The 27,736-nt window shown below is 44.8% G+C and overlaps 1 protein-coding gene across 2 annotated transcripts in view; it reads left to right on the top strand.

The window, feature by feature from the left end:
- The window catches only part of LOC117370751 (plexin-A1-like), a 135,450-nt gene extending 108,139 nt beyond the window's left edge, over positions 1–27,311 (top strand). Inside the window, exons 13-32 of one of the 2 annotated variants that reach the window (XM_033966280.2) lie at positions 4,565–4,716; positions 4,957–5,080; positions 5,311–5,447; positions 5,909–6,076; positions 6,313–6,406; positions 8,206–8,442; positions 10,481–10,624; positions 14,168–14,402; positions 17,124–17,266; positions 17,705–17,961; positions 18,281–18,347; positions 18,598–18,744; positions 19,371–19,530; positions 19,998–20,101; positions 20,510–20,606; positions 22,655–22,845; positions 23,466–23,635; positions 24,062–24,274; positions 25,607–25,757; positions 26,428–27,311. In XM_033966280.2, coding sequence (XP_033822171.1) covers positions 4,565–4,716; positions 4,957–5,080; positions 5,311–5,447; positions 5,909–6,076; positions 6,313–6,406; positions 8,206–8,442; positions 10,481–10,624; positions 14,168–14,402; positions 17,124–17,266; positions 17,705–17,961; positions 18,281–18,347; positions 18,598–18,744; positions 19,371–19,530; positions 19,998–20,101; positions 20,510–20,606; positions 22,655–22,845; positions 23,466–23,635; positions 24,062–24,274; positions 25,607–25,757; positions 26,428–26,523 — 3,087 coding nt within the window. In that variant the 3' untranslated portion in view covers positions 26,524–27,311. Of the gene's footprint in view, positions 1–4,564; positions 4,717–4,956; positions 5,081–5,310; positions 5,448–5,908; positions 6,077–6,312; positions 6,407–8,205; positions 8,443–10,480; positions 10,625–14,167; positions 14,403–17,123; positions 17,273–17,704; positions 17,962–18,280; positions 18,348–18,597; positions 18,745–19,370; positions 19,531–19,997; positions 20,102–20,509; positions 20,607–22,654; positions 22,846–23,465; positions 23,636–24,061; positions 24,275–25,606; positions 25,758–26,427 lie in introns of both variants that reach the window. The other variant, XM_055221788.1, reaches the window with a different exon arrangement.
- The last annotated feature ends 425 nt before the right edge of the window (positions 27,312–27,736 follow it).

The raw sequence follows: 27,736 nt of genomic DNA, 5'->3' as shown, positions 1-27,736 counted from the left end.
CATTTTAGTCTGGGACACAGTGCTTCTGAGTGTTAGCGACTGTTAGCGAGTGCAAGCTTTTAACTGACTATTTCAACACTAGTCTTTCCTTGCTCTTTTTCTCATTTTTTGTTCTCTCTGTCTCTCTCCCTCTCTCTCCTACCCCCTCTTTTCTTCCCTCCCTCTCTCTCCTTTTATTCTTTCTTCATATCCCTTCTTGTCTCTCTCCCTCTCTCTCTCTCTCTCCCTCTTTCTCTTACACCCTTCCTCTCTTTTCTTCTCTCCCTCTTCCTCTCTTTCCTTTTATCATCTCTTCATATCCATGTGTTTTTCTCTCTCTCATACCCCCTCCCTCTCTTTTCATTCCTCCCTCTCCTTTCATTCTCTTTTCATGTCTGAGCGGTTGTCTCTCTCTCTCTCTCGCTGTCATACCCCTCCTTCTCTTTACTTCCCTCTCTCTCCTTTTATTCTCTCTCTTCATATTTGTGTGTTTCTCTCCCTCATACCTCTTCCCTCTTTTCTTCCTGCCGTCTCCTTTCATTCTCTTTTCATGTCTCGCTCCCTCTCTCTCCGTCTTCTCTCTCTTCATATCTGTGTGTTTGTCTCTCTCCCTCTCCTTCTCTCTCTCTCATACCCCCTCCCTCTCTTTTCCTCCCTCCCTCTTCTTTTATTCTCTCTTCATATCCGTGTGTTTGTCTCTCTCTCTCTTTCTCATACCCCCTCCCTCTCTTTCCTTCCTTCTCCTTTTATTCTCTCTCTTCATATCCGTGTTTGTCTCTCTCTCTCCCTCTCGCTCTCTCATACCCCCTCCCTCTCTTTTTATTTTATTCTCTTCATATCTGTGTGTTTGCCCCCCCTCTCTCTCTCTCTCTCATACCTCTCCCTCTCTTTCCTTCCTCCTCCATGTGTTTGCCCCTCTCTCGTACCCCTCTCCCTCTCTTTTCCTCCCTCCCTCTCCTTTTGTTTTATTCTCTTCATATCTGTGTGTTTGCCCCTCTCTCTCTCTCTCTCTCTCTCACTCATACCTCTCCCTCTTTTCTTCCCTCCCTCTCCTTTTATTCTCTCTTCATATCCATGTGTTTGTCTCTCTCCCTCTACCTCTCATACCCCCTCCCTCTCTTTCCTTCCCCCTCCTTTTATTCTCTCTCTTCATATCCGTGTGTTTGTCTCTTGTTCAGATTGTATCAGTTCATTCAGTCAGTTATTAAACCCCGACACAAAAGCTCAGACGCTCTGGGGACGAGATACAAAGACCAGGACTGTGAGCGAGAGAAAGAGAGAGAGAAAGGGAATGAGACAGAAAGGAGAGAGGAAGAGACGGGAAGAAGGGGAGAGCGGGTGGAGAGGGGGAGAGGGGTAAGTGAGCAGAGAGTAAGAGTTGAATCATATCAGATAATGACTTTACCTCGTTGTCATCTCGTACGAACCATTCCTCTTTTCTCTTTCTCTCTCTTTCATTCCCTCACACCTCTCTCTTCCCACTCTCTTTCTCCATCTCTCTTTAAGTTTTTTTAAATATATTTTTGTTGAAGGATACACAGGTATGGTTCAGTTCTACTCGAGGAAAAATCAAAGCAGCAATGTCCAAATATTTGAATGAAACTTAAAAAATTCAAAATCCCGACAGTGGTTTAGTGGCACAGGGTTTACATTTTTGACACACAAAGGTCCCTGGTTCAATTCCCCAAGAATTTAACCAGTTATAAGGTAGAGTTAGGCTTGTATTTAACCATACTACTACTACTATTACTACTACTGTTACTACTACTACTACTACTACTATTGAATATAAGCTGATAACGTGCCAAGCCAAATTTAAAGGTTACGTATAAAAACTCAACTTTTAAATGGCGTACGACAGGTTTTCATGGCTAAATGTGGCAGTTTGTGAAGTAAAGTACAAAAATACAGGAAGTAGTGCTGTCGTAAAACGATATCCAAATCTTAGATATCAGTCGTGTCTTAGGGCTGAACATGAGAAATAATTTAACCAACAGAAAGTTAGAAAAGCAACAATAAAAGAGAAACAGACGAGCAAATGTATAACTGTCCCAGAGCGCCCCCTGTCCTCAGACCCTCCATCTCGGCAAGCAAAAACTGTCATAATCCAAAGAACTCAGACTTAAAAGTGCTTCACAGTTATTTCTTCATATAGTCTGCACTGAAAGAAGCAAAGGATCATGGTCTATGTAATTCCCTCTGGCTTTTAGCTGTATTTTGGGAAGGGGAAGATTTACTCACATGGAAGGTATTTTTCTGGATTCATTTAAGCAAACAGAGGTTGTCATTTATCTTTATTAGTCTAGTCATAACTATTGTGTACTTTAGATAAGTTTTGGCCCTTGTTTACATTTCGGTTGCTAGGTAACAGTTATGGAGTTACCTCTGTTCACATCTGCTGCACATGTCCAACCAGGAAGTAAAGTTATTAACACAAGGCATAGTTTTAGTAAAGTTACTATTGGTCTGTTCTAATGTTGTTTCCTCATCACAAACAGAACTGGAGTTGTGTGCATATTTAAGCCGAGGTCTTCTCTCAAACAGAAAACACTCTGTTCCACCTTCTGACATCATGTGGTGATACAGGAAGTGCTCCACTGTGTTTTTAACCTCCATACACCTTCATTAAAATCATTTTGATAATTTCAACCCTGGAATTGCCACTTATCTCTACTGAACTAAATGTAAAAGGAGCTGTTAACTTGAAAACTACCACTTCATGACATCACAAGGTGTAACAGAGCATTTGAGCTTTGGAGAGGTAGACAGACAAAAACACAACTCGAGGTATGTTTTTGAGGCGGTGACAACATTATAGCATGGTTTAAAACTCACAAGAGTCACTTCCAGGACTTTTAAATCTAAATTAAACCTTTTAAAGTGAAATAAATTCTTTCCCACCTGTTTAAAGCACAAATTCCTTTTCCATCACTGCTAATTACCCTCCTCCTTTAGCATTAGCCTTGTTAGCGTTAGCCCTGACTCCCCTAACTCTGACGGATGACCAGAGCGGCGGACATTTTGGCTCCACGCGTTCCTCCTCCTCCTCCCTGGCTCCCGGAGGTCAGAGGTCGCGGTTAGCACTGATTGTTCCCGTTAGATGGATGGTCGCAGAGCTAGCATACACAGCGCAGGGTTAAGTGGGTCATGTGAGAGTGGGAGAATGCATAGAGCATAATTTTTCATGTCGGTAATGAGGCGGCGGCTAACGAGGCTACGGCTAACGGGGCTGAGTGAGGGCAGCTTGTTCCTGTCAGAGAAATCCGATTGGTGAAATTTATGATGTTCTTGAATCTGGGAATTTGGTTTGTTTAAAAGAGATCTGGAAATGGATTAACTGGTTTAGCTCTGGTTTAGTCCTGGTGTAGTCCTGGTTTAGCCCTGGTTTAGCCCTGGTTTAGCCCTGGTTTAGTCCTGGTTTAGTCCTGGTTTAGTCCTGGTTTAGCCCTGGTTTAGCCCTGGTTTAGCCCTGGTTTAGCCCTGGTTTAATCCTGGTTTAGTCATGGTTTAGCCCTGGTTTAGTCCTGGTTTAGTCCTGGTTTAGTCCTGGTTTAGTCCTGGTTTAGCCCTGGTTTAGCCCTGGTTTAGCCCTGGTTTAGTCCTGGTTTAGTCCTGGTTTAGTCCTGGTTTAGTCCTGGTTTAGCCCTGGTTTAGCCCTGGTTTAGTCCTGGTTTAGTCATGGTTTAGCCCTGGTTTAGCCCTGGTTTAGCCCTGGTTGAGCCCTGGTTGAGCCCTGGTTGAGCCCTGGTTTAGTCCTGGTTTAGCCCTGGTTTAATCCTGGTTTAGTCCTGGTTTAATCCTGGTTTAGTCCTGGTTTAGTCCTGGTTTAGCCCTGGTTTAGCCCTGGTTTAATCCTGGTTTAGTCATGGTTTAGCCCTGGTTTAGTCCTGGTTTAGTCCTGGTTTAGCCCTGGTTTAGCCCTGGTTTAATCCTTGTTTAGTCCTGGTTTAGTCCTGGTTTAGCCCTGGTTTAGCCCTGGTTTAGTCCTGGTTTAGTCATGGTTTAGTTCTGGTTTAGCCCTGGTTTAGCCCTGGTTTAGCCCTGGTTTAGCCCTGGTTTAGTCCTGGTTTAGTCCTGGTTTAGCCCTGGTTTAGCCCTGGTTTAATCCTTGTTTAGTCCTGGTTTAGTCCTGGTTTAGCCCTGGTTTAGCCCTGGTTTAGTCCTGGTTTAGTCATGGTTTAGTTCTGGTTTAGCCCTGGTTTAGCCCTGGTTTAGCCCTGGTTTAGCCCTGGTTGAGCCCTGGTTTAGTCCTGGTTGAGCCCTGGTTGAGCCCTGGTTCCGTCCAGAAGACAGGCCTCTGCTCTAAAATCAGATACTAATCAATACTAAAACTAGTATTGAAACTAGATACTCATTGTTCGCAGGTATTGATACTAAAAAGTCCCATTGATGAGAATATAAAAGAAAGTGCCACCAATCAATGTTGAAAATCACACTCTATTATCTCAAGACAGAGTATTTTTTTCATGGTATCGGAATTGGTATTGGGTATCGAGTCTATTCCTTAGTATCAAAGTCAAGTTTGGAATTTTAGTATCAAGGCAACACTAATATTTTTTCCCATCTCCTCCGTCTCTCCCCTCAGCTGCACCCCGAGACCGGGCCTCGACAGGGGGGCACTATGCTCACCATCTCTGGGGAGAATCTGGGTCTCCAGTTCAAAGACATTCAGAATGGAGTGCGCATCGGAAAAGTGACCTGTCAGCCTCAAGAAGACGAGTACATCAGTGCAGAGCAGTAAGTCAGATGCCCTCCCGTCCTCCTGTGTCCCTGCGTGTCAGATGCCCTCCCGTCCTCCTGTGTCCCTGCGTGTCAGATGCCCTCCCGTCCTCCTGTGTCCCTGCGTGTCAGATGCCCTCCCGTCCTCCTGTGTCCCTGCGTGTCAGATGCCCTCCCGTCCTCTTGTGTCCCTGTGTGTCAGATGCCCTCCCGTCCTCCTGTATCCCTGTGTTATAATGTATATGTGTATACTTTCAGAATCGTGTGCAAGCTGAACGATGCCACAGGATACCGCGTGCAGGAGGCTCAGGTGGAGGTGTGTGTCAGAGACTGTAACCATCCAGACTACAAGGCCGTGTCCTCCAGAGCTTTCACGTTTGTGGTACGGCACTTTTTTCAAACATATCTATTGACCTGTCATGGTAACCACTATAATCAGTGAATAATCAGGGGGCAGTGGGTGATTGTTCTCTGTTCTGTATGTTTTTTTGTCCCTCTTCAGTCCCCATACTTCACCTCTCCTCCAGTATATTTATTGAATGTGTTTTGTCCCTCCTCGGGCTCCATACTTTGACATTTTGATATATGTTTTGTTTGTTTGTCCCTCTTCAGTCCCCGTACTTCACCCGGGTGCATCCCTCTTCTGGGCCTCTCTCAGGCGGCACCAGGATCACCATTGAGGGCAGCCATCTTAACTCGGGCAGCGCCGTCTACGTCAAGATCGGACTCCACTCCTGCAACTTTGAGAGGTGCGTCAAAGATGTGTTAATTTCCAGTCCAGTTGACAGATTTAAACTTTGTCTTTTGCTACATTTCTGGTGGAGGGTTTGCTACCTGATTGTCTCCGTGGAGGTGTTACTGTCGCAAAGGCTCCACGGGCATCTATTCATGATTGGCTGCAGTTGCTGGGGTTTAGGTAGTGACTAGAGAGAGTCCTTTTAAGACTTTTTAGGTTTAAACCAACTGGATTTCAGCATTGAAACTGCAAACTGAAATACACAGATGTAATGAGATTATTGCAAAAACGTGACTACACTGCTCTTTTGTTTGTGGTTAAAAAGGCTGAGTATCTAATCAATTTAAAGTACATAATTCTTAGTAAATCAAAATTAATCACTCCAAACACAACTTCAGAGGGTCAAAGAGAAGAAACAACTAGAACATGGTTAAAGTCTCTGCATAATTCCTTAAATCTCTCTACTTTCCATAGACGTGGACCAAGGGAGATCGTGTGTGTGACTCCGGGGGGACAGGCTCCTGGACTCACTCCCGTCATGGTCGACATAAACGCGGCCGAGCTCCGAAATCCAGAGGTCAAGTTCAACTACACCGAAGACCCCACCATTCTGAAGATAGAACCGGACTGGAGCATCGCCAGGTAAAGGAGGGGGTCTGACGCCATCTGACACACAGGGAGGGCATCTGACGCACAGGGAGGGCATCTGACGCACAGGGAGGGCATCTGACGCACAGGGAGGGCATCTGACGCACAGGGAGGGCATCTGACACACAGGGAGGGTATCTGATGCACAGGAATATAGGAGGACAGGAGGGCATCTGACACAAATCTGACACAGTGGGCGGGCGCCTGACTCTCCTGTTGTTTGTTTACAGTGGCGGTACCATGGTAACGGTCACTGGGACAAACTTGGCGACGATCAAAGAGCCGAAGATGAGGGCGAAGTACGGATCAGCTCAGTCTGAAAACGTGAGTCAGAAACACATTTAAAACTCAAACTTCAATCTTATTTTACTCATGCACTTTTCCAAACCTCATCCCTTTCTCCCCTCCCTCTTTTTCTGTTGCTCCCTCTTCTCCCTCTTCCTTTACATCTCCCCATTCCCCCTCTCCGCTTTTTAGCTCCCTCCCTTCATTTTCTCTTACTCCCTCTTCTCCCTCCCCCTTTTCATATCTCCATTTCCCCTCTCCTCTCCTCTCTCCTTCCCTCTTTTTCTCTTACTCCCTCTTCTCCCTCCCCCTTTTTACATACCCTTCCCTCTCCTCTTTCTCTCTCCCTCCATCTGGTATCTCACCCCGTCCCTCTTTTCCTCCTCCCCTTTCTTCCTCTCTCTCCCTTTCTCTCCTCTCCCTACCCATCTTTCCCCCTCTCTCTTTTCTCTCACTCTCCCACCTCTCTCTCTCCCCCTCCCCTTCTCTCCCTCTCTCTCTTATCTCACCTCCCTCCCTCTTTCACACTCTTCTCCCTCTTCTCTCCCCCCCTCTTTTTTTTGATGACATAACCTGATTAGTTGTCGTGGTCCTTCTCTGATTACTCTTGTATCATTATGTTGTTATAAAGATGTAATCAGCCAATCACGTTCCTCCTCTGCTCGCAGCTCACACGTTTAATTAGTTTCATTTTACACTCGTTTAATCTAGTTCCAAACGTGCGCCGCGTGCAGATGGACCAGGCCGCTTTTAGCATTTTTACTTCTACTACATCTTCCTGCTTACATTGCTCAGTCCTGGTTTAGTCCTGGTTTAGTCCTGGTTTAGTCCTGATTTAGTCCTGATTTAGTCCTGGTTCAATGGCCCACATCTATGATTCCCCAATTTGAGTCAGAACCAAATCTGCATCAAAATTTCAGACATTTTTGACAGTTTCTGGGAAATAAAATCTAATATGTTGTCAAGCTAACGACTAGCATGATTGACGCTAATTCAGTCAGACTCAAACTGTGGAAAGACGTTGCTCGTCTGCGCACGAGCCCTATCAGCAGATCCCTGTCAGTGAGCATAGACAGGCACTGCCTCTGTACCATGGACACCAACCATAACCCTCTATGGACACAGCTGCAGTACCAGGAGCGGCCACTAGTCGAGCTCCTATGAGGACAAAGGGGGAGTGCCTTAACCAAGGCTGTGTCCACATGCCCCCCCCCCCAGCCCCCCTTTAGTCCACATCCCTGCACTCTTTAGAAGACCCTATAGAGACTCACTCCACAGCTCTGCAGTCTTTAGGAGACTCACAGAGCGATTCGGACACTCAGCTCACTACACTCAGGCCATGTTAAACTTGATTTGTGTCATAAATGTTGGACTGGCACAAGTCTTTGTGGACTAATAATAACTGTACAGGTCAGACTGGGTCTCATGTAAATGGACTGCGTTATAAATTTTTGTCTGAGATGTTTAAAATTATTGCTCTGCTAACAGCTCAAGGTAACGCAAGCAACTTTACATAGAAACGCTTTATGCGGACACAGCCCAGGTCTTATTATAGATCTCTTCAAACATGGCCGCCAGTTTGAGAGGAATGGGGCGGAGCTCAGTGACGCGTGTCACCAGTTTAGCCTTTAGCGTCTAGGTACGTCTGTGGTGGAGCAGTTTGTGATTACATTGCGCTCTATGAGAAAAATATTTTCCAGGCAGGAGGGAGTTTTCATTGTAGTACCAATGAGTGGCCACTAGGCAAACTCGAGACAGTTCTAAGCAGCTATAGCCTATCCAGTTTTTTTAATAGAGCCATAACATGCTCCCACACTCACCTCTTCCTCTCTCCTCAGAACTGCACGGTGCTGAACAACACGGTGATGCTGTGTCTAGCGCCCTCTGTGGCCGGGGGTGACAGAAGCTTCTCAGAGACCGGGTCGAGTCCAGACGAGGTCGGGTTCATTATGGACCATGTCCGCCCTCTGCTGGTGATCAATGAGAGCTTCACCTACCACCCCGACCCTGTGTTTGAACAACTCAGTCCTACAGGGCTCCTGGAGCTAAAGCCAAGCTCTCCACTTATACTAAAGGTACTTTTACTACAACTACTACAGCTACTTCCGCTACTACTCCTCTTACTACTACTGCTTCTACTACTACTTTTACTACTGCTACTACTGCTACTACTTCTACCACTATTTCTACAAGTTCTTCTCTCATACACAAGATACTACTACTACTTTTACTACCAACACTGCATCTACTTCTATTGCTGCTGCTACTACAACTACAAGCTCTCGCCTCTCCCGCAAGGTACTGCTGCTCACACTGTTAGTGACAACTGCAACTACTACTGAACAATACTGAATGTTACTACTACAAGTAGAGTTAATACCCCATAGAAGTAAAATATGTAATGATTAAACGGTGAGGAGTGTGTTAAACTGTCTGAAGCATAGACTGTATGAAGAGGTGGACTACGACTCCGACCAAATGAAGATCATTGAGGCTAACAGTTATAGGGGCCAATTTGCACGAGTATCATAGCAACCAAAGAGCAAATCCGGAGCGAGGCTGTTGAAGGTAACGCCCCTTCCCTGCTGGTTTAGCAGGGGGCGAGCGTTTAGCAAAGCTGTCAATCGAATTTGTTGCTAATGATAGTGGGAGCAACCCCAGGGAAAGAAGGCGCCTGATTTGTCTGTTTTTAATGTTCATATCCTGCTTTACGGCCACAATAGCGAAATAAAAACCCCAGGATCATATAGAACGGGTTATATGAACATTTAAGACCAAAATGACGAGCCTGAGCAGCAGTTACAGAGAGAAGGGCCTTTCAATGGAAAGTGAATTGGAGCCAGAGTCGATGGATCCACATGTACCTTGCTCCTACAAACTGAAAGTTCACTTTTAAATCTGACAACCTTTTGTCTGTCCATGTTCAAAGCGTTGGTTATTTCTGTTTTAGCCTCCTAACAGTACTTAATTTGTTTAGCCGTTGCTATGGTGATGCCCACAGTGTAGTGATAGAGTGATTAACTGTTGCAGGGACTACGGCGCGGTTATACAAAAAGAATGTACAACATTTAGCCTTAGACTCGTCAGACATACCTGGTAGGTTAGAGAGGTTATACCATGGTAAAGCTCTTTCCTCTGTTTAAAAATGTGAGCGCAGACGCTCCACACCTCCTCACATCTCTGTTCTCTCTCTCCTTTTTTCCTGAACGTCAAAGCTGTGAAGACTCCATTTTAATACAATTTCACGGATAATAATGTCCTTTTGTGCTTCCATCAGGATGAGTTTAGACTGAAGCAACAAACAGCTTCATACCTTTAATACCTTCATACCTTTTACCTTTAATATTCTGCTGTCACTAATGTACAAACAGGAGAGGAAGAGAGGGAAAGAGGGAGGGAGAAGGAAAAGAGAGGGTTCTGAGAGAGGTATGGGTGGAGAGTGATGGACAGAGAGAAGGTGAGGGAGAGAGAGAAGGGGGAGAGAGAATGAGTGAGAGAAGAGGGAAAATACAGAGAGGGAGGAGAAAGAGATCAGAGAGGAAGAGGGAGAGGCACAGGAGAAAAAGAGAAGAAATTGAGAGGATGGGAGAGGTATTCGAGAGAGAGAGAGAGAGAGAAGAGGAGAGGAAGAATAAGCTGGGGACTATAGCGAGAGGGGTAGACCAAGGTTAGATTGTTCACCTTAGCATTGGTATTGCCTCTAATACAATCTGCAGATTGAAGCTAGCAACTGGCTAATAACATGTGGCTAATTCTAGATCATTATCTGCTAGAAAGTCTCCTGTGTGTTTTTAAAGTCCAAATTTGTTTCACTACCACAATTTCGAGTGCAAAATGTCATGTAAATCTGAATTCACTGTAGAAACAAACCTCCAGAATTCACTCACTGAGCTGCAGAGTCTGCACTAGCACTGATTCATGATTGTCTGCAGGTGCTGGGGTTTAGGTAGTGACCATTCAGATCAGAGAGAGGCATTTTAGGTTTAAACCAACTGGATTTCAGCATTGAACCCTGGCAAACCCAAACAACCCATTCTTCTTTCTGATCCTATAATCATCTTGAACCAAAACACCAGATATTTCATGACATATTTTGTTTTGTGTATTTTACAGGGCCGTAACCTGATCCCTCTGGCTCCAGGAAACTCTAAACTCAACTACACCGTCCTGATCGGAGATACTCCCTGTATTTTAACTCTGTCTGAGAGTCAACTCCTGTGTGAATGGCCCAACCTCACCGGGGAGCATAAAGTCACCGTAAGTCAGCACAGTGTCACCAAAACACGACCAAGATATCACCAAAATATCACCAAAACACGACCAAGATATCACCAAAATATCACCAAAATACGACCAAGATATCACCAAAATATCACCAAAACACGACTCAGATATCACCAAAGCACGACCAAGATATTCTTTCTTCCCTCTCTTACTCCCTTCCTTCCTCCTCTCTCTCTATCTGCCCCTTCTCTCATCTCCCTCACTTCTATCTTCTTTGCTTCTCTCCCTGTCATTCATGTGTACTCATCCTCCATTTCATCATTCTTTCGTTCCACACATTCAAACCAAATATTTAAATGACTCTCTCCCCCTCTCCCCTCACTCACTCTCTCCATCCTGTTATCGCTCTCTCCTCTTTCTCTCTCATCTCTTGCTCCTGTCTTTTTTTCTCCCGATCATTCATCCTTTTGTTCCACCCATTAAAAACATTTTTTTTAATTACTTCTTTTCTTTATTTCTTTCTCTCATCCCTCCCTCTTCTCCCCATCATTCATGTCCATCCACCTTCCATTTATTTCATTCTTTCGTTCCCTTCATTCAAACCAAATCTTTAAATGACTCCTTTCCCCCTCTCTCCTCTTCTTTCTCTCTTCCTCTCCTCTCTCTGTCCTATTTCTTTCATTCAATCCACCCACAACAAATTTTTAAATTACTCCTCTGCCTCTCTCCTCTCATTCCCTCTCTCCATCCTCTTATCACTCTCTCCTCTTTCTCTCATCCCTCACTTCAATTTCATCTGCTTTTCTCCCTGTTATTCATCCTCCATTCATCTTCCATTTCTCCATTTTTTGTTCCACCCATTCAAACTAAATCTTTGAATTACTCCTCTCCCCCTCCCTTTTCCCTCCCTCTGCCTCTTTTCTCTCCCTTCCTCTCCTTCCAACTTTCTCTCTCTCTTCCTTTGTCCTCCCTCTCCCCTCCTTTCTGTTACTTCTTTCCTCCATTTTCCTCCTCTCTCCTCTCCTCTTTTTTCCCCTTTCCCCCTTTTTCGCCCTGTCATCTCTTCCCTCTCTCTCCCCTCTGTCCTCCCTCCTCTCCCCTGTTTACTATCTCTCCTGCTTTCATCTCTCCTCTCCCTCTTCTCTCACCTCCTCTCTTCTCTCTCTGTTTCTCCTACTCTCCTCTTGTCTCTCCCTTCCTCTTTTTTCTCTCTGTTCTCCTTCTTCCTCTCTACTCTCCTCTACTCTCCTCTCCTGCTCTCCCCTCTCCTCCCCCTCCTCCTCTCCTCTTTTGTCTCTCCTGCTCTCCTCTCATCTCTCCCCTCCTCTGTTTTTCTCTCTGTTCTCCTTCCTCCTCTCTCCTCTCCTGCTCTGCTCTCTTCACCCCCTTCTCTTCTTCTCTCTTGTCTCTCCTGCTCCTCCTCCCCCTTCTCCTCTCTTCTCTCCTCCTCTCTTGTCTCTCCACTCTCCTCTCCCTCTCCTCCTCCTCTCCTCCTCCTTGTCTTCTCTTCTTTGTTTACCATCCCTCCTCCTCTCCTGTCTCTCCTTCTCTCCTCTCCTCTCTTGTCTCTCCCGCTCTACTCTCTCCTCTCCTCCTCTCTCCTCCCCCTCCCCCCCGTCCTGTCTTCTCTCTGTTTACTGTCTCTCCTGCTCTCCTCTCATCTCTCCCCTCCTCTGTTTTTCTCTGTTCTCCTTCTTCCTCTCTCCTCTACTCTCCTCTCCTGCTCTCCTCTCTTCTCCCCCTCCTCTTCTCTCTTGTCTCTCCTGCTCTCCTCTCATCTCTCTGCTCCTTTGTTTTTCTCTCTGTTCTACTTCCTCCTCTCTCCTCTCCTGCTCTGCTCTCCCTCCCTCTCCTCCTCTCCTCTCTTGTCTCTCCTACTCTCCTTTCTCTTCCTCTCCTCTCACCTCCTCCTCTTCTCTGTCTGCTCTTCTCTCACCTCTCCTCCTCCTTCTCTTCCTCTCTTCTCTTTGTTTACCGTCCCTCCTTCTCTCCTCCCTCTGAGCCCTCTGATTGGTCACACCCCAGTTCCATTCAAACACACACGGAACATTTGGGAGGAAAGGGGATTATTTTTGTGCATTTTATTGACTTCTTTTGTCAAGTATTTGATGAAAAACGAGGGAAGGGTGTGAGGGGAAAAGGAGAGAGAGGGATGATGCACATAGGAGATGGGAGAAAGAGAGGGATGTGCATGAAGAGGCAGAAAATCGAGAGGTGGAGAGAAGAGAAAACCAAGGGATGAGAGCGCAGAGGAGAGGTCAGAAACGTGAGGGGCAAGGACCAGAAGAGATGACAGAAAAGTGAAGGATGAGGAACAGAGGAGAGGGCAAAAAGTGAGGGATTGAAGCACAGAGGAGAGGAGAGAAAGTGACAGGAGAAATGAGGAATGAGATCGAGGAGGGGAGGACATAAAAGTGAGGGATGGATGCACAGAGGAGAGGATAAAAACAAGAGGAGAAGCGAGGGATGAATGTAAATAGGCAGATGGTAGAAAGGAGGAGAGGAAAGAAAAGTGAAAGGTGGATGCACAAAGGACATTATAGAAAAACGAGAGGAGAAGCAATGGATGAACATAAAGAGGCAGAGGGTAGAAAGGAGGAGAGGGAGGAAAAGTGAAACATGAATGCAGAGGAGAGGATAGAAAAGCAAGGGATGAGTGCAGAGGAGAGGAGAAAAGAAAAGTGAGAGGAGGAGAGAAGCGAGGGATGAGCGTAACAAGGCAGAGGAGGAGAGATGTTGGTGACCTACATTACAGACAGTGCCACAGCTCATTATTTATAAAGGAAACAGATTTTTAATGAAAACTCAGAACTGGGATTCTTGTTTTTTTTTAATATTCTATTCAAAACTGGGATAATTAGGGCAAAAATTCTATATTTTGAATTGAGTCTTCACTTCTTTGAAATCATCTTTTTTTCTCTCTTTTTCATTCAACACAAGACATATTTCTATATTTATCAAAGTTGAAATGCTGAAGAGTGCAGTGAGCTTTGATGATGCGCCGCACAGAATCGTTCTACTCACAGCAGTTGAACATTCATTGACCCGTTGCTATGGTGATGACCACAAATCGGTGATATCTGCCTTATTCTGGACGTTGCCGTGGGCACTGCCGTCGTCACCGGGGTTGTATTATTTTGCATGGGGCTGATCTTGACAGTTGACAGTTCTCTACAGACACAGAGCCGTTTTAAAGCCTCAGAAAATCGCTGGTGTCGACTTGTTGGTCACATGAACACGGAACATTTTACACAAATCAACGGCAAAACTTTTCCCAAATTTTCCATTGAAATGAAAGGGATTCCTGCTTAACCAGAAGTGTCACCACAAAGAAAGAGCAGTTAAGTCACGTTTATGACAAAAGTGGGCGGGGCCAAATAAGGATAATAGAATGTAATGTAACTATCGCCGGACTACTTATGTTTTATGCAGAATTAACGCACACGAGTTAGTCATGGGAATTCTCACTGAGCGTTTCCTTGTATCTAACCTTTACCTTTGTCTCCCTCCCTTTCTCCCTCCCTCTCTCCCTTTCTCTCTCCCCTCTCTGCGTCTCTCTCCCCCTTTCTCCCTCAGATCCGAGTGGGGGGCTTCGTGTATTCACCAGGCACTCTCCAGATCTATTCCGACTCCGTCCTCACTCTTCCGGCCATCATTGGGATCGGGGGAGGAGGAGGCCTTCTGCTCCTCGTCATCATCATCGTGCTCATTGCGTACAAACGGAAGTCTAGGGACGCCGACCGCACGCTCAAGAGGCTGCAGCTCCAGATGGACAACCTAGAGTCCAGAGTCGCGCTGGAGTGTAAAGAAGGTACCACCACAGACACGCACGGGGAGGTCATCTGACACACACGGGGAGGGCATCTGATAGATATACGGCTCCTGCCCACAAGCCTACGTCACCCGTGCTCCGTAAATATACAAAAAACATGACAAAACTGCACAGCAACTTGACAAACCCGATGTGATGCAGTAGTTTCATTAGTGGGATGCCGCCGATTGTGTTGTGATAGCGCTCTGAAGGGGGAGTGACTTAGCACGGGGAGCAAAGGGAGGCGAGACTCAACGAATACAGCATTTTCAAAACAATAAAAGTTAACACGGTGATCTGAATATAATCACACCTCCTCTTTAATGACTTCGATGTGTTTTGAGTCCTCAGTTCTAAGTCAAGTTGGATGTAAAATTTCCCCTTACGTCACATTTAAGTAACTGTTAAATGAATAATTACCATGGTACCCTTTTATTTCTCAAACTCATAGTGTCCGTATGTGCCGTGAGGAGCTAAAATCCATCCAATCCTCCCCCTCTTTTCCTCCTCTTTTCCTCCTCTTTTCCTCCTCTTTTCCTCCTCTTTTCCTCTGTCTAATGTGAGCTCTGGAGCCATATCAGTCAGTCGGAGTTTTTGGTCCCTGGTGGATCAGAGCTTTGATCAGTGTCTCCTCCAGATGTTTGGGTGCTCTCCTCCCAGATGTCCACACCCCCGCAGACCTCCTCCCCCCGGTCCCCCCTCCTCACTGTCCTCTGTCTCACCCTTTCATCTCGCCCACTTCTCCCCCTCTCCCTCCAGATGTTTGGGTGCCCTCTCCAAATGTTCATACCCGTCCTTCCCGAGACCTGCCCCCTCCACCTCCTCACCCCTCTGTCTCACCCCTCTGTCTCAGCCCTTCATCTCCCCTACCTCCCCCCTTCTCCCTCCAGATGTTAAGGTGCTACTCCCCACACTCTCCTGATACTTGCTCCTATGTTGCCCCTTCATCTCCCACTTTGGGTCTTCTCTACCTCCACTTCTCTTCCCATGTCTCACCCGTTCTACCTCCACTCCTCCCATGTCTCACCCGTTCTACCTCCACACCTCCTCCCCATGTCTCACCCGTTCTACCTCCACTCCTCCTCCCATGTCTCACCCATTCTTCCTCCACACCTCCTCCCCTTGTCTCACCCGTTCTAACTCCACACCTCCTCCCCTTGTCTCACCCGTTCTAACTCCACTCCTCCTCCCATGTCTCACCCATTCTACCTCCCCTCCTCCCCCATGCCTCACCCATTCTACCTCCCCTCCTCCTCCCATGTCTCACCCATTCTACCTCCACACCTCCTCCCCATGTCTCACCCATTCTACCCCCAGATGTTTGATGTTAAAATGAAAAAAATGAATCTTCCCATGTATTTGAGCAAAATACAGTGCAGCTGTTTAGCTCAAAATAAGTCGACTGCACTAAACTGTTTTACTGTCCCATAATCACGTTAACTTCACTGTCATGACAAAACTCTGCTCTAGTGCCAGGAAAGTTGTGCAAAGCTCTTATAAACTCATCGTGGTTAATAAATGAGGAATAATTTTCACTGCAAAAAGTTTAAAATGGGCTTGTTTTGTTTTTATGTTTTTCAGACAGTTTAACATCAGGTACAGCCACAGTCAGAGCTTTATACACATTTATTTTTCATATTTACCAAAAGGAGCCATTATTGCTCGAGTGTTTGGTGCAAACATGTCCCGATTAAATGGCAGTCTTCAGATGCACAGATTGGGCTTTTGTTTCCGTTCCTCTCTGGGTTATTCTCTGGGTTAATGAGGAGCAGGCTGATTACACTGGAGTCTAGCAGATGTTTAAGTTGTTTACAAAGCACCAAATTATACAGAAAAGGATTGTTGTTTTAAGATTGGCAATCAAGAGTAAGAGAATGCAGAATACATCTGTGTGTTTAAAATAAAGGCCGGTCCATAGCCTCTCTGTAGAAGTGGACTAAGGGAGTGTGACGTCACCCTTAGCGTTTGGCTTCAGTTAAATGAAGCTCATCGAGGCAGCAGTTATACGGGCCAATTTGGAGCGAGTTACATATTTTGAATTGTGACTGCAAGTATCATAGCAACCAAAAAGCCACTCAGGAGTAAGGCTGTTGAAGGCAACGCCCCGTCCCACCTGCACTAGTGGCTTTGCAGGGAGCGGGGAATTGGCAACACAGTCAATCAAACCTGTTGTTACTAAAACAACTACTACTTGCTACTAAAGGGAGCAACTTCGAGGAAAGATCTTTGATTAACGTTCATATCTTGATTTATGGACACAATAGTGAAATAAAAAAAACAGCATCATGTAGAGCGGGTTAATACAAACATTTTTAGACCAAACTGTGGAGTCTGACAGCAGCAGTTACAGAGAGAGGGGCCACAGTGTTTCAATACAAAGTGACTTCCTATTTGGTGGCTAGCAGGTTAGTTATGTCCAGAGATATATACAGTCTATGGTTCAGACAAATCGTTTTTAGTTTCCCCCTCACTGTAAAATTAGTAATGAGCTGCTTAATATTACATCTGAAATCCACCAAAAAATACATGAAGTGTTTGTTCCAAATTTTTACTTTTACTTTTAATTACTTCAAAAAGAACTAGAGGTTGTATTACAGGCTTATGTATATATAATATATATTTCAAATATCTCTCTCCTCTCTTTCTTCTTTTCCTTCTTCTCTCCTCCTCTCTCCTTCCTCTCTCCTTCCTCTCACTTTCCTCTCTCTTTCCTCTCTCCAGCCTTCGCAGAGCTGCAGACAGACATCCATGAGTTGACTCAGGAGTTGGATGGAGCCGGTATTCCGTTCTTGGACTATCGGACCTACGCCATGAGGGTCCTGTTCCCGGGGATCGAGGACCACCCGGTGCTCAAGGAGATGGAGGTAATGGTTAGTACAGAACTGCATTTAAAACCAGGACTGCACCAGGACTCAACCAGGACAAAAAAAAAACAGCTTTGAACTGGCTACCAACTTAGACCAAACCAGGGACTGAAATAGGGACTAAAAGGAGGACTAAAAGGAGGACTAAAAGGAGGACTAAAAGGAGGACTAAAAGGAGGCCTAAAAGGAGGCCTAAAAGGAGGCCTAAAAGGAGGCCTAAAAGGAGGCCTAAAAGGAGGACTAAAAGGAGGACTAAAAGGAGGACTAAAAGGAGGACTAAGCCAGAACTAAACCTGATCTAAAACTGATCTAAACCTGGACTAAACCAGGATTTAGCCAGGACTAAATACTGTACCACACAATTTTAAAATGGCAATCAATATCAATTTTTTTTATCCTTATCTATCTAATATCTTGTGTGTCTTTCACCCCCTGCAGGTGCCGGCGAACGTGGAGAAGTCTTTGACCCTATTCGGACAGCTACTGACCAAGAAGCACTTCCTGTTGACCTTTATCCGCACTCTGGAGGGTCAAAGGTCATTTTCGATGCGAGACCGAGGGAACGTGGCGTCTCTGATCATGACCGCCCTGCAGGGGGAGATGGAGTACGCCACCGGGGTCCTAAAACAGCTGCTCTCTGATCTGATCGACAAGAATCTAGAGAGCAAGAACCACCCCAAACTACTGCTCAGGAGGTATTACATAATGAAGTATTAGTACTATCAGTCGTACCATTCACACAAGAACCACCCCACACTACTGCTCAGGACGTGGGATACCATGGGATATTTGCAGTATGAAAGTGGCAGAGCAGGTTTCTAACTGGCAACCTTCAGCTCAGAGGATGAACACGAAATTTTAAACTGACTATGTTTCAGATTTATAAGTCTCAAACGTGAGCAATTTACATTTACACATAAAATAATCTCCTTAATGTTCAGCGCTCAGAACCTGTTGATGAGGAGAGAGACAAGTGAAAGCTCCAAGTGACAAAACCATTGTGTTTTTCCTCAGAACTGAGTCTGTGGCCGAGAAGATGTTGACGAACTGGTTCACCTTCCTCCTGTACAAGTTCCTCAAGGTAAAACACTCATATGAAGTGTCGAGAGCCGCTTGTATTCCTTTTGAGGCTTTAGAGCTTTGGCTACTGTTTTCACCTACCCCCTGTCCCCGCCCACATCTCTGTACTGTGATTGTTCAAACTAGTCTGACTTTCATGAAAAATTAGCTTGAATATGCCCTAATAAAATGCCTCCTCTTTAATACCCCATAGAAGTAAAGTACCACCTCTTTAACTATGGTGTTGCCTTTGTTTATATTCCGTCCTGTAGGAGTGTGCTGGAGAGCCCCTGTTCATGCTCTACTGTGCCATGAAGCAGCAGATGGAGAAGGGACCCATCGACGCCATCACTGGTGAAGCGCGGTACTCCCTCAGCGAAGACAAGCTGATCAGACAGCAGATCGACTACAAGACCCTGGTAAAGCAACACTACGAAACATTTATACACCACACAACCACACTCAGACATCTGCAGACATCTACACTACACAACCACACGCAAATATCCAAACATGAAAAACTGTGGGCCCTCTCTCTGTAACTGCTGCTGTCACCCGTTAACCCATTCTACATGATCCTGGAGTATTTATTTGGCTTTTTTGTATGTAATAACAGACCAATCAGACCCCGAGGTTGCTCCCGCTAGCATTAGCAACAGGCCTGATTGACAGCATTGCTAAGCACCCGCTTCCTGCAAACCAGCGGTGCATGCGGGAAGGGCGTTGCCTTCAACAGCCTCACTTGGCTCTTTGGTTATGATACTCCCAGTCAGGATTTCAAATATGAACCTTGGCTCCAAATTAGCCGCTATAACTGCTAGCCTTAATGAGCTCACACTTACTCAGTCCACTTCTATAGAGTCTGTGTGTATATTCCATAAAACACTGCACAATGCCAGTCTGATGTCAGATAAACAGCTCATTCAGAGATATAAGCAGATAGTAGGGCATCTGACACACAGGGATACAGGGGGATGGAAGGGCATCTGACACACAGGATTAAAGGAGTGCGGGAGCGTATCTGATATTTCTTCTCTCCCCTCAGACGCTGCATTGTGTGAACCCAGAGAACGAAAATGCTCCAGAGGTCCTGGTGAAGACGTTAAACTGTGACACAGTGACTCAAGTTAAAGAAAAAATCCTGGACGCGGTTTACAAAGGAACGCCATATTCCCAAAGACCCAAGGCGGCAGACATGGACCTGGGTAAGGAGCCTGGTTTAGTCCTGGTTTAGTCCTGGTTTAGTCCTGGTCTAGTCCTGGTTTAGTCCTGGTTTAGTCCTGGTTTAGTCCTGGTTTAGTCCTGGTTTAGTCCTGGTCCTGGATCAGGGGTAAGACTTAAACATGGACTCTTACAAACGGCACATACACATACTCTCTTCACCTGTGCTTCTCAGACGGTGGTGTGCGAGCTTCTTCTAGTGGAACCACACCCTCAGTTTTAGCGTTTGTGTTCATATTTGAGCTCAGTTCAGTCCACTCATCCAAACAGTTTCTTAAGTGGTATTTGGTGTCTAAAATGTGTGATGTGTGAGGGGTCCCAGCGCACAATCTGACCATTAAAATATATGTGACTTGTCCACTTTTAGACCTGGTATATAGTCCTGTTATTTAGAATATTACATATATTTATTGTATTTTTTTTTTTTATTTATTGTCATTTTCTTGTACAGAGTGGAGACAGGGCAGAATGGCTCGGATCATTCTCCAGGACGAAGACGTGACGACGAAGATCGACAATGACTGGAAGAGACTGAACAGTCTCGCGCACTACCAGGTACTGATACTGCAAATACTGCAACAAGTAACACTACAACTACTACTATTACTACTGCGACTCAACACACTCGCATATTACCAGATACTACATGCAAAAACAGTTTTCTTCAGCCTAAAGCTACATTATGTAACTTTCTGGAGGTGGCACCTGCATGATTCCACAGAAAATAAAATAAAATAGAAAGTTAAACCATACTTTGGAACATTCTCCATGAAGATATATATGCTTTATCCCATACTGTGAAATATTATAGCCAAAGAACAACATTTCCATGGAAACGAGCAGGAGGAGGCTCTCTTCCAGGCCAGATAAGGGTCATGGAGATGCAAGCCCGCTCAGAGTAACGCCCCGTGTACTCTGGCTGCAGGCCGCTGAACTCTCATGTGTTTTGTGTATTTCCTGTAGGTGACAGACAGCTCTGTGATCGCTCTGGTGCCCAAACAGAACTCTGCCTACAACATCTCCAACTCCTCCACCTTCACCAAGAGCCTCAGCAGATACGGTAAGAGACAGCGCCACCTAGTGTGTATATGTGTATGTGTGAGAGAGCGCGCCCTAGTCCTAGTTCAGTGCTCACTTAGTCCAGATATAGACCATGTGTAGTCCTGGGTTTAAAGGAACTGTAGCTAAGACTTTAGTTTTAAATTTCCCTCTCTGTTGTTCCCAGATACAAGTAAACATGTTCAAATCTAATGTAACTTTTACAGATAACAACTGTAATGTTGATGTATTTTCCTGGTACTGTCCAGTTTTAGTCCTGGTTCAGTCCTTGTTCAGTCCTGGATTAGTCCTGTTTTAGTCCTTGTTCAGTCCTGGATTAGTCCTGTTTTAGTCCTGGTTCAGTCTTGTTTTAGTCCTGTTTTAGTCCTGGTTCAGTCCTGTTTTAGTCCTGGTTCAGTCCTGGTTCAGTCCTGGTTCAGTCCTGGTTCAGTCCTGGTTCAGTCCTGTTTTAGTCCTGTTTTAGTCCTGGTTCAGTCCTGGTTTAGTCCTGGTTCAGTCCTGTTTTAGTCCTGGTTCAGTTCTGGTTTAGTCCTGGTTCAGTCCTGTTTTAGTCCTGGTTCAGTCCTGGTTCAGTCCTGGTTCAGTCCTGGTTCAGTCCTGGTTCAGTCCTGGTTCAGTCCTGTTTTAGTCCTGTTTTAGTCCTGGTTTAGTCCTGGTTTAGTCCTGGTTCAGTCCTGGTTCAGTCTTGTTTTAGTCCTGGTTCAGTCCTGTTTTAGTCCTGGTTTAGTCCTGGTTTAGTCCTTTTTTTAGTCCTGGTTCAGTCCTGGTTCAGTCCTGGTTCAGTCCTGGTTCAGTCCTGGTTCAGTCCTGTTTTTGTCCTGGTTCAGTCCTGTTTTAGTCCTGTTTTAGTCCTGGTTCAGTCCTGTTTTAGTCCTGGTTCAGTCCTGGTTCAGTCCTGGTTCAGTCCTGTTTTAGTCCTGTTTTAGTCCTGGTTCAGTCCTGGTTTAGTCCTGGTTTAGTCCTGATTCAGTCCTGTTTTAGTCCTGGTTCAGTCCTGTTTTAGTCCTGTTTTAGTCCTGGTTTAGTCCTTTTTTCAGTCCTGGTTCAGTCCTGGTTCAGTCCTGTTTTAGTCCTGGTTCAGTCCCGGTTCAGTCCTGGTTCAGTCTTGTTTTAGTCCTGGTTCAGTCCTGGTTTAGTCCTGGTTCAGTCCTGTTTTAGTCCTGGTTCAGTCCTGTTTTAGTCCTGGTTCAGTCCTGGTTCAGTCCTGGTTCAGTCCTGTTTCAGTCCTGGTTCAGTCCCGGTTCAGTCCTGGTTTAGTCCTGGTTTAGTCCTGGTTCAGTCCTGTTTCAGTCCTGGTTCAGTCCCGGTTCAGTCCTGGTTCAGTCTTGTTTTAGTCCTGGTTCAGTCCTGGTTTAGTCCTGGTTCAGTCCTGTTTTAGTCCTGGTTCAGTCCTGTTTTAGTCCTGTTTTAGTCCTGGTTCAGTCCTGGTTCAGTCCTGGTTTAGTCCTGGTTTAGTCCTGGTTTAGTCCTGGTTTAGTCCTGGTTCAGTCCTGGTTCAGTCCTGGTTCAGTCCTGTTTTACTCCTGGTTCAGTCCTGCTTCAGTCCTGCTTTAGTCCTGGGCTTGGTTTGTTTAATTTGATAATGATTTCAGACAAATGTATGAAAATGTTAACTCCTCTAATGAAACTTATTTACTGAGCAAATGATCAAATTCAAAATTAATGGAGGAGCAAAACATACATGAAAAATGTATGTTTATGCTAATGTGTGGCACAGTTGCCGTCGGTAATGAGCAGAGCGTTTATGGGTCACACATTTGAATATTCACGTTTTAATATTCATGTGTGAAATGAGAGTCACACCAGAGGAAATCAATGCAGACTAGCCTTTTACAGTAAGGAAAAGGACTAAACCAGGACTAAACCGGGACTGAACCATGGACTGAACCAGGACTGAACCAGGACTGTTTAAAATGAACTAGTTTTTCCTGTTTTTAAAGTGAATGTCTCTTCACACTCTTCAGACACATTAATGATTTATGTTCTATCGTGTTTATTAAAGTCCCAAATATCCTCTCACACCTCTGTATTTCTGTATTGGTTTCGCAGAGAGCATGCTACGTACAGCCAGCAGCCCCGACAGTCTCCGCTCCCGAACCCCCATGATCACACCTGACCTCGAGAGCGGAACTAAACTCTGGCACCTCGTCAAGAACCACGACCACTCGGACCAGAGAGAAGGAGACCGAGGGAGCAAGATGGTGTCTGAGATCTACCTCACCAGACTGCTGGCCACGAAGGTGAGGAGGAGGGTGGGAGGAGGAGAGGAGAGAGAGGGAGACAGAGGGAGACAGAGGGAGACAGAGGGAGACAGAGGGAGAATGATGGTGTCTGAGATTTGGTTTACAAGACTGCTGGTCACTAAGGTGAGAGGAGGAGCAGAGGATGCAGAAGGAGCAGAGGAGTGGGTCAGAGGAGTAGAAGATTCAGAGAGGGTTAGAAGGAGCAGAGGATTCAGAGGAGTGAGTCAGAAGGAGCAGAGGACAGGGGCAGAGGAGCAGAAGATTCAGAGGAGAGGGTTAGAAGGAGCAGAAGATTCAGAGGAGAGGGTTAGAAGGAGCAGAGGATTCAGAAGAGAGGGTTAGAAGGAGCAGAGGATTGAGAGGAGAGGGTTAGAAGGAGCAGAGGATTCAGAGGAGAGGGTTAGAAGGAGCAGAGGATTCAGAGGAGAGGGTTAGAAGGAGCAGAGGATTCAGAGGAGAGGGTTAGAAGGAGCAGAGGATTCAGAGGAGAGGGTTAGAAGGAGCAGAGGACAGGGGCAGAGGAGCAGAAGATTCAGGGGAGTGGATCAGAAGGAGCAGAGGATGGTCAGGTGGAGCAGAGTTTGATGTTCCTCTCTGGTTTCTCTCTTGTTCCTCAGGGCACGCTGCAGAAGTTTGTGGATGATCTGTTTGAGACGATCTTCAGCACGGCTCATCGCGGCTCCGCTCTGCCTCTGGCCATTAAATACATGTTTGACTTTCTGGACGAACAGGCCGATAAACACTGCATCTCCGACCCCGACGTCCGACACACCTGGAAGAGCAACTGGTCAGAAAATACACACAGCATATACCTGACACTTTTATGTTCTCACCAGTTAGTACGTGTGTCTAGAGCCTGTGATGCATCTGCTCCTATTTAGATAAAAACTAGGGACGTACGATCCAGCTTTTTCAGTTCCCACACCAATATTGATACTGCGGTTTTATTTATCTGCCAATGCCCGATGTTAATCAATACCAGTGTAGGGTCAGAAAATAGGTTGATTATTTCCTTAGAACACAGTTAAGTTATTACACAAGAGAGCCATTTCTGTTATGTTCAAACATTATGAGACATTCTGCCTCCAGTTAGCGTCACAACCCCGGGGAATGTGGATGACATCAGCTGCAAAGTGTTTATTTTAATCAGACTCATCAGAAAGTCCACTCATTATTTGTCCTCAGGTACTTAACGGTGTCTCTGTCTCTGCAGCCTGCCTCTCCGCTTCTGGGTGAACGTCATCAAGAATCCTCAGTTTGTGTTTGACATTCACAAAAGCTCCATCACAGACGCCTGTCTGTCTGTGGTGGCGCAAACCTTCATGGACTCGTGCTCCACGTCTGAGCACAAACTGGGCAAAGACTCGCCCTCCAACAAGCTCCTGTACGCCAAGGACATCCCCAACTACAAGAACTGGGTCGAGAGGTGAGTACTTCTACTACTACTACTACTACTACTACTACTACTACTACTACTACTACTACTACTACTACTACTACTACTACTACTACTGTACGCCAAGGACATCCCCAACTACAAGAACTGGGTCGAGAGGTGAGTACTTCTACTACTACTACTACTACTACTACTACTACTACTACTACTACTACTACTACTACTACTACTACTACTACTACTACTACTACTACTACTACTACTACTACTACTACTGTACGCCAAGGACATCCCCAACTACAAGAACTGGGTCGAGAGGTGAGTACTTCTACTACTACTACTACTACTACTACTACTACTACTACTACTGTACGCCAAGGACATCCCCAACTACAAGAACTGGGTCGAGAGGTGAGTACTTCTACTACTACTACTACTACTACTACTACTACTACTACTACTACTACTACTACTACTACTACTACTACTACTGTACGCCAAGGACATCCCCAACTACAAGAACTGGGTCGAGAGGTGAGTACTACTACTACTACTACTACTACTACTACTACTACTACTACTACTACTACTACTACTACTACTACTACTACTACTACTACTACTGTACGCCAAGGACATCCCCAACTACAAGAACTGGGTCGAGAGGTGAGTACTTCTACTACTACTACTACTACTACTACTACTACTACTACTACTACTACTACTACTACTACTACTACTACTACTGTACGCCAAGGACATCCCCAACTACAAGAACTGGGTCGAGAGGTGAGTACTACTACTACTACTACTACTACTACTACTACTACTACTACTACTACTACTGTACGCCCAGTACATCCCCAACTACAAGAACTGGGTCGAGAGGTGAGTACTACTACTACTACTACTACTACTACTACTACTACTACTACTGTACGCCAAGGACATCCCCAACTACAAGAACTGGGTCGAGAGGTGAGTACTACGCTTAAGATAGACCCAACAACAAAGATTGAGTACTACGTATACTATGTACTACAGCTACTACAGCTGGGGACCAGATCCTGGCTCAGAATGTGTCATTCATCCACACCTATGTGCAATACTCAAGTCACTTTACGGAGATGTTATATTAGAGTCTATTTTTAAGTCTATTTTTTTATATTATTTTAAACTATTTATCTATTATCTTGTTTTATTGCATGTACCATTTTCCTTCTGTTCTTTAACTGTGCGGTGCAATACTGGAATTTCCCCACTGTGGGACTAATAAAGGCATATCTTAACTAGTACTGCAACTACTACTTCCACCCCTCCTCCTCCACGGTATTTGAAGTACTTGTCTGTGTATTTGCTCAGGTACTACGCAGACATCTCGCGGCTGCCTGTGATCTCTGACCAGGACATGAGTGCGTACCTCGCAGAACAGTCACGACTCCACATGAACCAGTTCAACAGTATGTCTGCCCTGCACGAGATCTACTCCTACATCACCAAGTACAAGGACGAGGTGAGCCAGATGCCCTTCCAGTGTGCCAGATGCCCTCCCAAACTCCTGTATCCTTGGGATGCAGCCTTATAAATGATTAGGGGAAACGTATAAGATAAATCTTTAGTTGTCCCACAATTGAAAAATTACAGTGTTGCAACAGAAGAGTCAAGAACAGCAGGAGAATAAGATCATGCAATCAAAATCTAAATCGAGATCAAAATAATGTTAATTTTTCAATAAACATAAAACTCAGTAAAAAAAAAAGTTTTACGAAACTAAAAGTCTACAAAACATTTATACACTCTACTGACAGAGCTACTGCCCCTTGGTGAAGTGTTTGCCCACAGATCTGAAGGTTGATGGTTCAAATCCTGCTCTTGAAATGAAAACTTCATTAAGCTCAAACATTACAGTCACACGTTAGCTAGCATTAGCCTTTATGTGTAAAATCAAACATCTAAACAGAACAGACTGATCAGACTCCTGAAAATGTGCTCTTTAAATCCATTTTGTATTTTTTTGTTGAGTTTTCAAACAATCTTTTTGGCAGTGTTTATGTTGTGTGCATAATGTCACCATGGTAACTGCTGAGCATTCTGTCATAGACATACATGTACAACATCCCCAGCATGATTGTCATATTATGTGTGTATTTTCATAAATCTGGTTTGATTTCTTTTCGTTCCAGATTCTGTCGGCTTTGGAGCGTGACGAGCAGGCGAGGAGACAGAGACTGCGCAGCAAACTGGAGCAGGTCATCGACACTATGGCCCTGGCCAGTTGAGGGCGCTCTTCTGTCCTCACATGTGTTTTTAATGGACGACTTTAAACCTAAAAAAACTCTTAAAAACTACCACCTCCCCAAAGCGACGCAAAACTGGACTCAACTGCCAAGGACAGTACTCATTTGGGAGGAAAATCTCTCGGGAATTTAGAGACTTGAAATTCCAGAGTTTGGGATAAAATTCTTGGATGTTGTGGTTTGAATTTTTGGAGTTTTCCCGTTTTCATGAAGTCACTCTGGACTCGGAATGTCACAGACTAAACTGACCAATCAGTGAAGAGAATCTGGTCCATGTGACATTGTTTCCTGGAAGAATTTTGTTTGTTTTTTTCAGATTTTGTACAAACTGTAAAAACTCTGATACTGCCCTCTCCTCTCACTACTCATAACTGCAGAGTTTGCACAGCTTAAACTAAGGATGGAAACGGTATAAATACGACAGTTTTTAAAGCAAAGTGGACTTTCATTTTAAGAACCAACAAATAAATGAATTTTTCAAAGAGGTTTCGTAAAACGGTGAAAAAACTTGTATCGTGCCATGATTTTTTGAATGTTGTTTGGTGCAAAGGTGTTTCGTTTTGATGGAATGTGCAAGATTTGACTGAACAGGAGAATTTTCTTATTTAAAAAAAAAAAGAGGCAGGAACTTTCGAGGTGCAATCGTTTTTCAGGGACACCAAAAATCCACGCGCCATGGTTGTTGTTGCTTTATTAGCGTTAGCCACGTTAGCATAGGAAATACACGCTTTATTTGTTTTTGGCTGTAATCATGGTACTTTTTCTTAACATTTATTTGGGAGGATTTTTTTTTTTTTTTTTTTTGCATATTTTACATTTTTTTCACCAAATTAAGCTACAAAAACATTTTTTCTGACTATTTTTGTGTCAAACTGAAAAAAAACAAGTTGAGAATTGTGATTTTAGGAAGCATAATCTCAGTGGATTTTAAAAATGGAACAATGAAGTAATCTCATTGCACTGAAGTAAAACATCGTCCAGAACTAACCAGCTCACAAATTTAATAAATTATAATTTCAAGATTTTTGACAAAATTTGCAAATTTGTTGCAAACTTTTCTTTTCTGTTTTGGTTTAAAGTGATGTTGAATAAGGACTGTTGCCATAGTAATAAATAATTAAAAAAAAATCACAGTAGTGGCATCTATAACTACAAAAATGTGACTGAAATATAGAAATATCTATGACAAAATTCT

Source organism: Periophthalmus magnuspinnatus, chromosome 5 (assembly GCF_009829125.3).
Source record: "Periophthalmus magnuspinnatus isolate fPerMag1 chromosome 5, fPerMag1.2.pri, whole genome shotgun sequence".
In the NCBI taxonomy this organism is placed as follows: domain Eukaryota; kingdom Metazoa; phylum Chordata; class Actinopteri; order Gobiiformes; family Gobiidae; genus Periophthalmus; species Periophthalmus magnuspinnatus.
Note: the sequence above shows the minus strand (reverse complement) of the source record. Positions and strands in the feature narration are given on the sequence as shown.